The sequence below is a fragment of the Gossypium hirsutum genome, chromosome D04 (assembly GCF_007990345.1).
Source record: "Gossypium hirsutum isolate 1008001.06 chromosome D04, Gossypium_hirsutum_v2.1, whole genome shotgun sequence".
Lineage (NCBI taxonomy): Eukaryota > Viridiplantae > Streptophyta > Magnoliopsida > Malvales > Malvaceae > Gossypium > Gossypium hirsutum.
Window position 1 is genome coordinate 10,323,379 of NC_053440.1, and position 12,097 is coordinate 10,335,475.

Genomic DNA, 12,097 nt, shown 5'->3' on the forward strand with positions numbered 1-12,097 from the left:
ATGAATGGAAACACATTAACTATGAATATATATATATATAAAGGAAGGAACAATTCCAATGGTAAAAGTGGACAACAAGAAAGGTTAGAATGGTGAGACTATAGTAATGTGAGGCGATACTACTATGAAGAATATGGGACATTCAATCTCATTGTCCATAGATGTGAGAAGATTTGAAGAGTTTAAAAATGTTAAAAAGGACTGTGATGAACCAATAATGATGCTGATGTACTTTATATAGAAGTAATGATTTAGTGGAAATTTATTTTAAATTTGTGGTAGATTTTGCTGCCAATGTGTATGTGTGTAAGGACTAAATAATGTTCACTACTTTGCAAAAGAATAGAGATTTTGGTTGCATCAACATGGAGAAAAACCAAAGTTAGAAGGTAAAATATGAGAAGAATCCAATTGAAGCTCCAACGGTAATGTTCCCAATGTAAGGTATGTGCCTATTGCTAATGTCAATAATTTTTTAGGGGGATGACATTGCATGAGTATAAATACAGTGAAACTTGAAAGATGTGCAAAATGTATAAAGAGAATCGTTTGTAACTATAAGGTAGAGAAGGGGAGAAGAACATTTGTTGTTTAGATTGCCACTTGGTGAGAGAAATGTTTACGAAAAAAAGAATGCTATTGTTAAAGAATTGAATGTTAATGTTCCGATGGAATTTGTGTCAAAAAGAGAGATGGTTAATAAATGAATATTTATATTAGATGGAAAATTAAGTAGTAAGCCAATAAAGGATTGAATAGATTTTTTATGTGGCGAGTAGTAGGGCAAAAGAGTTGAATTATGTCTAATTTATAATTTCTTAAGGAAATTGTGGTGTTAATTTTTCTTAAATGCACACTTCAATATAATTAATCTTTTGATGCAAGTTCATCAAGGGATGGCTTTCATCTATTCACGCGTTTATTTATTTTAAATTAATTAGTTATATTTTTTTGTGAAATATAAATTAATTAAAATATTTTATAATAAGATATTATTTATCAAGTCTTAATTCAATTAGTAAGTGCATTTATTACATTAATTTATATGATTTTTAGTTTTTATAAAAAATAATATTTTGAATCCAATACTTTATTATATAATAAATAAAAATATAATTAATATGATTTTATGAATAAATTAAAATGTTTAATGGTGTTGATTGCTGAGGGGAGGTCGAACACTTTCTTAGGAGAAGTCTTCAAAGTGTCATCTGCTTAGGAGTTGACGGACCCCTTAATGAAAGGTATTATCCCTATGTCAGGATTTTGTCCTTAGCCTTTGCGGAGAGTTGTGTATGGTTCATGGAGAGAGACACCCCGATTGGTGGAGATACGATTTGTAAAGCTCATGGGAGAGGAGTTAATATTGTACAAAATATTAATTATGGAGAATTTGCACGGAGGGGATTCAAACCACCGACTAAAGCATATGTAGCTTTACCTTTGCAACCTTGGTACCACTTGAGCCTCTTCGCGAAGGTTGGGGACTAAACCTCGATATGAGGATAATACCTTCCGTTGAAGGGTTTGCCAGCTCCCAAGCGAATAACATTTCAAAGACTTCTTCCAAGAGAGAGTTCGACCTCCCCTTAACAAATAGTTTCTTGATGTAACGAAGGTGAGAAAAGACAACGATGAATGGAGGGAATAGGTTGACACTACTGAGGGTCGAAAGTTTAGTCGAGTTAATAAGTTTCCTCTTATTCATAATAAGTGAGAGATATATATATATATTGAGTTTTATTTTTTTATGTTTATAGAATGAGTCATGTGATGTTAGTAATGTGTTAGGATGTATCTCTTAAATCAAGTTTTATTTCATTAGGACTTGGAGTTTAATCGATAAACCTTACGGGTAGTGTACGAGACATGGGGGATGTTTATTCTTGATAAGATAATGAACTTTGGCAACACCTCCACTCGAACGAACGGAGAGCGTCAGATGTATTACAAAGATATTGGTGTGTTATTAATTTCAAAATTAAAAAATTAAAATTAAAGTCCCCATTTGAAGGCTTTTGTTTGCGTTGAAAAGTTGGGTGCCCCAAATTGAATCTCTTTGTTTACACTTCTAATTTGGAGGATTTTTATTTGCCAAAAACAAAGAATAAAACAAGCGAGGAGACAAAGCAAAGAAAATAAAGGGACATAAAAAAAGCTTTGTTTAATATTTATAAGATTATCTAATATTTTATTTTTCAGTTTCGATGAATTGAATTATAATACTAAAAATACCCTTATTGTTTTACTTTAAAAATTATATAAATAGTAATGCTTTCACTCAACACATTAAAAATAGTAATAAAATCATTATATAAATTAAAAGTATTTCCTTAGAAAAAAGAAAAAAAGAAAGCAAGTCACTAAACAATCCAAAGACAAAGACGGCTTTAAGCTTAGCTTTGCTTTGCATTGCCGGTCAAGTTATAGCTTTGGTTTTGCCTCTTTCATAAAGCGACGAAAATAACAGAACACACACCTCTTTCATTCTTAATTTATAATTTGAGAGAGAGAGAGAAAAATACCAAAGCTATTATCATTGTTTTCTTTCACTTTCTCTTTCTTTCCTTGTTTGGATCGGATCTGGAAGAGCTTCTAAGAAGAAGAGAAGCTCAAAAACAAGGCAAACCCCTCAAAGAAACAGGAAAGCTGTTTCACTTTTCTCTTCAAAAAACAGCTTCTTCTTTCTTTTCTTTTCTTTTCTTTTTTCAAATTTCCTTTCTGGGGTTTTCATTTCATGAAAGATTTCACCTTCCACTGCATTGTTTTCTCTGTTCTATGATAAGGTAACTTGGTTTAAGCCTCATTAAAGTCTTGCTCTTTGGTGGGTTCTTTTGCTTTTGCTTTATTGATCAAGGTTTTTTTTTCCTTGTTAATGCATTTTCTGAGTAAACAAAGTTTGCATTTTAACTCTGAAAAAAGAAGAAAAAAAAGGTTGAGTTTTTGGGTTTTTGAGAGACTTGAAAGTCATGCTTCCTTTTCTAGCTCAATTCATTGTTAATTATGATTTATTAATCTGTTGTAAAGCTCAGAATCTCTAGTCTTTTCTGAATTGTGAATGTTGGTGGTGATTATATTTGTTTCTTGGCAGAAGATTCTGGCAATTAATTGAACTTTAGTTTGTCAGTGATAGGTTTTGTTGAATTTGTTCAATGGAATCACTTGTAATTTCTTCATCAAAGAGTAACCCTCCTTCAACATCTGGGACTCCTAGGCCATCTCGGCCTCCGTCTCCGAACCGATCCGAAAAAGAAAGGACTGTTTCGACATCCCATGTTGCTACTCTTAACCATGGCGTAAGGATTGTTCGACATCCCAACGGTTCTATAGGTTATCAAAAGCATTCTTCCAAACCAGCTGATGGCAATGTGCAGCATGAAGAATTGCCTGATACGGCAAAACAATGTTCCGATTCGAGTAAAGGGAAATCCGAGAAAGCGGAAAACAAATCTTCCTTCAAACATCCCATTTATGATCACAAAAGTTCTAGTTCAAGTGGTTCATTGGAATCTGAAAAAGTTGTGCAGTTGAACAACCATACTGTATCTCGAATGGAACCGAGCTCTTGTCCGAATCCAGCTTTGAATATGTGCGCTGGCACACATTATGCTGAAGCCAAACAAAGTTTCACCAATACTGAAGTTAGTGAATGTGCAAACAGTGTTGAAAAGTCTGGTGAAAGCGGTGAAGTGAGTAATTCCTTCGATTTAGGTGAGAGTAGGAAGACAAGCCTCTATAGAGAGAGCACTGGTAGTGATGTTAGCGATGAAAGCAGCTCGAGTTTTCTAAGCAGTACAGTGTATAAGCCCCATAAAGCAAATGATATAAGATGGGAAGCAATTCAAGCCGTTCGATCTCAGAAGGGAGATTTGGACTTCAAGCACTTCAGGGTGCTGAAGAGACTCGGATGTGGGGATATTGGCAGTGTTTATTTATCGGAATTGACCGGCACAAAGACTTATTTCGCCATGAAGGTTATGGATAAAGCTCTTTTGGCGAGTCGAAAGAAGCTTCCTAGAGCCCAAACAGAGAGAGAAATTCTCCAGTCTTTGGATCATCCCTTCCTACCTGCATTGTATACACACTTTGAAACGCAAAAGCTTTCTTGCTTGGTGATGGAGTTCTGCCCTGGAGGCGATTTACATGCTCTCCGGCAAAGACAACCTGGGAAGTACTTTTCTGAGCAGGCTGCCAGGTTTGCTTTTGATCTTCTCATTATTCGATAATCAAGCATGTATTATTGCATTTTTAGTTTATTGCTGGTCAAATTAACAATGTTTTATGATAAACCTGTGGATCCATTCCTGCTAGAAACTCGATGTTAAATATTGTTGTTATTGTGGTTCTCTATAAAGAACCATAAGAAACCCTTTGTATTGAGTTGGTCGTATTCATATACGGGACATTATCATCTCTTGTTGCGCACCATGGGATCCCGGGTTTTAGGCATCCCTAATTATATACCGTTCATTCAGGTTTTTTCAGCATATCAGATGATGATAATGCGTGGTCTGGCATGGACTGATTGATGTAAAACGGTTAAAGCTGAGTAAGTACTAGTACTAACTGTGTTATCTGCATTGATCTTTTCTGATGATCCGCAGATTTTATGTGGCGGAAGTTCTACTTGCTTTGGAGTACCTGCACATGCTTGGGATTATTTACAGAGACCTTAAGCCGGAGAATGTTTTGGTAAGAGAAGATGGGCACATTATGCTTTCAGATTTCGACCTCTCTCTTAGATGTTCCGTCTCTCCTACTCTGGTTAAATCTTCTAATTTGACCCTGGAATCGAAAAGTTCAGCGTACTGTGCTCAGCCTGCATGTATTGAGCCAACTTGTGTGATGCAGCCAGATTGTATCCAACCTGCATGTTTTGGGCCGCGGTTTTTTTCGAGCAAGTCCAAGAAAGAAAAGAAGAGCAAAGTAAAGAACGAAACAAGTCATCAAGTAAGTCCTCTTCCAGAGCTCATTGCAGAACCAACAAATGCTCGATCGATGTCCTTTGTAGGCACTCATGAATACTTGGCACCTGAAATCATTAAAGGTGAAGGTCATGGAAGTGCCGTAGATTGGTGGACATTTGGGATCTTTTTGTACGAACTTTTGTTTGGTAAAACCCCGTTCAAGGGGGCCGGGAACCGTGCAACTCTATTTAATGTCGTTGGCCAGCCATTAAGATTTCCCGAGTATCCTAGCGTGAGCTTTGCTGCTAAGGACTTGATCAGAGGTTTACTCGTAAAGGAACCGCAGCATCGGCTTGCCTATAGGCGTGGCGCTACCGAAATTAAACAGCATCCATTCTTTCAAAGCGTGAATTGGGCTCTCATTCGTTGTGCAAATCCACCCGATGTGCCGAAGCAAGTTGTGATGGACTTTTCTGCTGGAACAAACTCGGCAAAGGTACCACCAACCAATGACAAGGTTCCGGGTTTAGATGTGAAGCCTTCTGGTAATTATTTAGAGATTGATTTCTTTTGATTCTCGTAATCATTTTCTTTCTTAGAAACAATGTTTCCAACACCATGCACCTTCACTTCAATTGTGCACAACTGGTCTCTAATCTTTTGCTAAATCATTAGTTCCTTTGATAGGGACATGTACTTTGAAGCCCCACCCCCCCACCCCTCAAACAACTGCATTTTCTTTGAAAAAAATTATCAGCTGAATTCAAATGAATTGAAAGGATGTATGGTGTTTTATTGGATTTTATTTTAATATTATATTGAAAAAAATAGAGAGAAAATTAAACGGACAATTGACTTGGGCCAATAATTACCAAGTGGCGCGTTCGTCACGAAAGGCCCAACTAAAACATTCCACGTTTGCAAACCAGAACTCATTTTTCTTTTTCTCCCACGCGCTTCGTCAGCTAAGAGTTACGTGGGGCCGTACAATTGGGAGGGGTCCCACCTACTTTGCGTACACGAAAAAATATCTTCGTTTCTCCAACGTGATCGGAGGGGGAAATCAAATCAGGTAAGGTCGGGACTAGGTGGTCCTTGGTTTATTACTGTGATTCCCGTGTAGGTGGGCCCTGCTTCCTTTCTAGAAATTTTTACTAGTCCACTGGCTATCCATGCGGTAATTGCACCTACTATTCTTTGGATTTTTCAATAACGACGGCTATGATTTATATTTTATTTTGTGGATAAAATATTTTATAAGTTCATCTACTTTTAAAATTTTTGAATTTAGTCCCAGTCCCGGTATTTTTATTTCCAGATATTTAATCTTGTTACTTTTCAAATTTTAAATTTTAGATTTAACTTTTAACACGATTTAATTTGTCGGTGTGACATTTTAAAAATAAACACTCATTTAGTAACCATGTAATTAAAAAATTGTTGTAATTAATCTAAATTTTACAAAAAAAATTAAATGATATTAACAGCTGGACTTGAATTTTGAAATATGAAAAGTAAATGGACTAAATTCATAAAAATAAAAGTATAAAGGTTAATTTTTAATTTTTAATTTTTCAAATAGTATAAAGACCTATCACATATTTTAATGTTATTTTATTTGATAAATGTTTTTAGGTTTTTCAAGAATTTTTGCTAACTATATCACATTAATACCTTGATCTCATCTAATATATATGTGGGTGAGCTGAACTATAGTCACTAAATTATGAGTAAGTTTTCGTTTTGGTCACTTAACTAAAAAAGTTACAATTTGCTCACTGGACTATTCAAAAGTTTTTATTTAAGTCACTGGGTTGTTAAATTCGATGCTACATGGATTTCTCTATCCGCATTGTCTGCACTAATCGAAAGCTCTCTTTCCCCTTCTTTTCTATAGTTCAATTTTTTCATGAAATAACTTTGAATGTCACGAATTGTGAACCAAAATTCAAATGATTTTTTTCTTCAATCTTCGACATTGACTGCCAAATCAACTTAGATCTAAAGTATGTTCTTCTACTCATCGATAGATATTGATCTACCATACCAATCGTCGAATCATCGCTTGGAGCTCACTTGTGGAACTTTAAAAAAATACTTAACAACCCAGTGACTTAAATAAAAACTTTTGAATAGTTAAGTGACTTAAATGAAAACTTTAGAATAATTTAAGGACCAAATTATAACTTTCTTAATTAAGTGACCAAAACAAAAACTTATGTATAGTTTAGTTGCTAATGGTGTAGTTTAACAATATGAATACGTATGCTATTATTTGTGAAGTTGAATTTTTTGGACTATTCCGTTGGTATGAATTTGCTACTTCTTATAAATTTCATTTTAATTAGGTACAATATAACTTTTGGCCCCTGAACTTAGTAAGTAGGTACATATTGGTTCCTAGACTTTATTTTTATCCATTTTGATTTCTGAACTTGAAAATTGTTATTCATTTAAGCCTATTCTGTTACGTGAAAAAAAAAGGATAATGTAACTTTTGGCCCCTAAACATTGGTCTATGAACTTGACAATTAGGTTCCCTTTACAACTTGTACTTTTTTTATCCATTTTGATCATTGAATTTGAAAAATCTAAAAGTTAGATGTTGTGGCACAATATGTTGTGGCACTTTGAGATTGTGCCACAACATTACTTGAAAAAAAAAGATGATGAGGTGGTTCAATCTCAAAGTGTTATATTTAGTGTTTCAATAACTAAATCGATGGTTGAACAAGTTAGACCACTAGTTCTCAATTCAACAAGTTCAATTGGTTCAATTGTCGGACCAACAATAATTAAATAAATAATTAAAAAATCATAAAAATCTAAAAGAAGTAAAATCGTATTTATATTTTTTTATTTCTTTTTAGATTTTTATGATTTTTTAATTAATTAATTAATTAATTAATTATTGGTTCAATGGTTAACTGGTTGAATTGAGAACTGGTGGTCTAACCTGTTCAATCATGGGTTCGATTTTAAAAACACAAACTATGACATTCCGGGATTGTACCACATCATCATCTAAAAAAATTTATTTTTCAAACTCAGAGTGTCACGTCATTAAACTTTTAGGTTTTTCAAATTTAGGGATCAAAATAGATCTAATTGTCAAGCTTAAATTTGACCAAAAAAAGTACAGGTACTAAAGTGAACTCAGTGGTCAAGTTCAAGAGCTAACGTAGACCTACTTGCCAAGTCCAAGGGCCAATATGGACCTACTTGCCAAGTTCAGAGATAAAAAGTTATATTATCCTCTCTCTTTTTTTTTTACGATCACTAACAAAATGAGCTTAAATGAATAACGGTTTTCAAGTTCATAGGTCAAAGTGGATAAAAATTTCAGAGGCCAATATAGACCTAGTTGCCAAGATCAGGGGCCAAAAATTATATTGTCCCTTATAATTAACTCAAATTGAGAAAAAAGAAAAAAGAAAGAAAGAAAGCAGTTCTACCGAACCTTCAATAGCACTAACACCAGCTAATCCGCTCCTTCAATCTCAGTCCGCGCGTATGATTTACGCTCGATTCAATTTTTCTTTCAAAGCTCCCCTTATGCGCATTGCGCACCTTTCCCGCTGCTTCTTCACATCCTCCATTTCCTTTGCTCGAACTCAGCTTAACGTTTCTCTAAAACCTTTGCCTTCTGTTTCTTCTTCTTCCATGGCGGATCCTAGCAACTTCTCAACTGTATCCGCCGAAGATGAGGCGAAGTATGGCTTCACGCGCGAGGAGATGTACTCGAGTAACCTCGCTGGCACCGTCAATCCTTACGACCGTCACTTGTTCCTCCGCCATAGGTCCTATACCGATTGGGCTTCCCGCGTTGAAGAGGACTCCCTACCTAAGCTTTTCTCCTCCACTCTTAAGTCTCGCAAAAACGACATCCCTGTTAAGGTTCGTTCTTGTTTCGATCGGTTCACCATTGCCTTTAAGGTTTGAATTTCAATTAATCTTGTTTTTTTCCTTCTCTTTTTTCTTTGATAGACACTGTTGACGGTTATTGAAGGAGAGCAATCTGATGGAGATGTGCTGATTTTCCCTGAAATGATCAAATACAAGTAAGTTTTCCTTTCCTGTCTTGAATGTTTTAGAACTAATTTCCTTTTTAGATATTTTTGACTTCCTTTACAAGATCGGATGCTGTAAAACCGAATAGATTTTTGGTGAGAAATTTACTTTTTAAAAAAATTATCGGTTTAAGAATCTGATCCCCCCTCGCCCCCCCCCCCAAAAAAAAGTAATAAGATTTCTGATTTGGTTATTCGTAAATCATGAAAGTAGCATTTCTTGAATTATGACTTCACTTTTTTTTATAACTGTAGACAATAATTTTCATGCTTAACTAAATGGTGAAATGTGTCAAAAGTTGAAGGTCTGACTGTGTCAATGCAATCCTCTTGTAAATTGTAGGCCAGCATATCCTGCGCTAGAGTTTGCTTTATTTACTATTTTCTAATGCTTATATGTTGAGTTGAGATAGAATGTTTTTCTTTTTTGTTTGAAAAATAATGGAAAAATTCTATTAATAGAGTATGAGATAAGGGATTCTTCTGCTGAGGATCTTTTGTTGTTCTGATGGTAGGGGTTTGACCGAGGGTGATCTGGATGGCTTTGTTGAGGATGTGCTTGTGAATGGCAAACCATGGGCTTCCGGAGTGCAGGAAACGTTTACTGGTTCTTATGTCTTTGTGTGTGCTCATGGTAATCGTGACAAGAGATGCGGTGTATGTGGACCGATCCTGATTGAAAAGCTGAATGAGGAGATTGCATTGCGAGGATTGAAGGATCAGGTGTTTGTAAATGCTTGCTCTCACATTGGAGGGCACAAGTATGCTGGGAACTTGATTATCTTCAGTCCAGATTCCAAGGGAAAAATTACAGGCCACTGGTAATATCTACATCCCTGTCTCATCGTGCTTCTTTGTATTGGATGGATTTTGATGTTATTGATTACTTCGCCTCAAACAATTGCAGGTATGGCTATGTTACTCCTGAAGATGTACCTGAATTGCTGGATAAGCACATTGCGAATGGCAAAATAATAGAACGTCTTTGGAGGTTTGTGGATTTTGACATTTTGTTTGTGCTGAACTTAAGTTAGTTAATGTGTAGTATGCCCCTTTTGTTCCATTTCTGATGATATTTATCTATTCAAAATGGATTTACTACCTCGATCTTTTGTCTGAACATGCTTAAAATGCCTAAATTTGAAGTTATTCATTGAAAGAGTATCTAATTTACCATTAGACCTGTATGATTTACTGCAGCAGCTGAAGCCGTTCCTAGCATTGATTGTCTTAACTGCTGACAAGGCAGTAGCTAATTGACTCTTAGCTTTATGTTGCACTAATACTACTTCAGAACTCTTTCTGGAGGCTATCCTTTACTTGATTTCTGTGTAATGTTCTGATGAATGTTTCTTTTCTGACTTCATGCTACTTATGTTGGGCTTTATTTTTTTTGCTAGGATTTTAGGGAAATCATTTAAACAAGTACTATTTACACAATATACAGTCTGTTTTGTTTATGGGAAGCCCCATATCTATCGAATGGCTAATTCCTTATGCCTTAACAAACTTTTAGTTATTCCTTTTGCTGTTTTCTTTTCTTTTATAGTTAGTTTTACTTGCTATATTGCTTTGACTCTTCATTTGAGTCCCTGTGTCTGGCATTCGTGTCTAACCCGTTTTTGGACATGGTACCGGGAGATGACCCTCCAAAGATCCTTCAAATACATGAAAAAACTTAGAAATTTTTATTGCATTTGTGCTGGACACGTACTGTAGCTGATGCAATTAAGTTTGAATAGCATAGTTCCTTGCAACTACATGTAAAATGAAATAAATTCTTTTAACCATGTATTAACCCATACATCTGCAGGGGTCAAATGGGGGTTTCTACTGAAAGTGGTGATGGAACAGGGGAACAGAAGCTTCCGAATGGGACAGAAGTGAAGAAAAATGAGAAGCCTGAAGAGTCAACTGTTCAAAAGACCAGGGAAAATTTGGGCGGTTGTTGCCAGGGTGCTAATGGGTCTAGCTGTTGCATGACTGCTAGCTCGGAAGTAAGTGAAACAAAGAAAACTGAAGAAACAACAGAAGCTCATGGAAAAAAGGGGCTGTGCGGTTTGACAAGCTGGGTAGGATCATGGGAACAACGTGATGTTCTTACAGCAGCAGCGGTGGTTGGAGCTGTGGCAACCGTTGCTGTGGCTTATAGCTACTATAGAAAGGTCAGGCTGAATTAAGGACATGTAATCCAATTTCGTACTGTTTGCTCAAGGGTTGTACACCCCTGTTTTTTGGTTGCGGAGGCAATGGTGACAATAAAATAATCCTCCAAACGACAAACTTCATTAGGAGATGGATACAAATAGTCATATTACTTTTATTTTGATATCTACTTGCATTGAGATGTTTCAGTAGATGCAATTAGACATTTGGAATGCTTCAGCTCGATACCGAAATTATGAGTAGAAAAATGCTTGCTAAAATTTGTTGGATACGATATAATTTAAAGTTTTGGTTTGTTTGGTATTGTTTTTCTTAATGCTTTAAAGAAATACCTCCCTCAACATCTGTTTATTTGGCATTGACTCGACTATATGACACCCCCAAAACCCTCCATATTCATGATCACTGATGTTAAAAGACCAGGTAATTAAAACAGGAAACTTGAGATTTCGGCCTTTAATCTTAAAAGCTAAAGTTACAACATCCTGAGATTGGTTATAATCTGTTTTACCAACTTTAGTGTTCTTCCTATAAAAATTCTCTCCATCTGCATGCTATTTCTGTATTTTTATCATCCTAGTGTCTTACGTTTGGAATTAGAATTTGCTAGGTTTAGGATTGCTTTGCATCAAAATTACAAAGTTGGAGGCCATGTTGTCCCGAGAGCCTTCTAAATTATTCTATCGGATATTAAATAAATAAAAATGTACATATGCCTCTCATTTTCTTCATGTATCAAGCAGAAGATTTTCTATCAAAAGAAGCTGATGGCAACTAACTCTATATTTACTTTTTGTTTAAAGAAGAATTTTTGATTGAGTTCAAGGACTATAATAAAAGATTTAATGCTAAACATGCATAAATTTTTAAACCCAAACTAAAAGATTCTTCACCATATATGGGTTATTTTACCAAAATGACTCCCAAAAAATAAATAATTACAAAAATTACTCA

At 35.3% G+C, this 12,097-nt stretch overlaps 2 protein-coding genes across 3 annotated transcripts; both read left to right on the forward strand.

Moving 5' to 3' along the window:
- The first annotated feature begins 2,409 nt into the window (after positions 1–2,409).
- LOC107926080 (protein kinase PVPK-1) lies at positions 2,410–5,710 on the forward strand. Of its 2 annotated transcripts, none has more exons than XM_016856874.2 (3): positions 2,410–2,786; positions 3,128–4,195; positions 4,605–5,710. In XM_016856874.2, exons 2-3 carry the CDS (start codon positions 3,153–3,155, stop codon positions 5,479–5,481), a joined length of 1,920 nt encoding a protein of 639 aa, XP_016712363.1. In that variant the 5' UTR covers positions 2,410–2,786; positions 3,128–3,152; the 3' UTR covers positions 5,482–5,710. The 2 variants fall into 2 exon arrangements, with proteins under 2 accessions (XP_016712363.1, XP_016712364.1); XM_016856875.2 differs by having other exon boundaries at positions 2,425–2,786; positions 3,120–4,195.
- Positions 5,711–8,296: 2,586 nt separating this feature from the next.
- Positions 8,297–11,446, forward strand: LOC107926072 (uncharacterized). Its single transcript, XM_016856863.2, has 5 exons — positions 8,297–8,804; positions 8,895–8,968; positions 9,493–9,798; positions 9,885–9,968; positions 10,791–11,446. The coding sequence occupies exons 1-5, from the start codon at positions 8,421–8,423 to the stop codon at positions 11,155–11,157; spliced, it is 1,215 nt and encodes a 404-aa protein (XP_016712352.1). The 5' UTR covers positions 8,297–8,420; the 3' UTR covers positions 11,158–11,446.
- Positions 11,447–12,097: the final 651 nt, after the last annotated feature.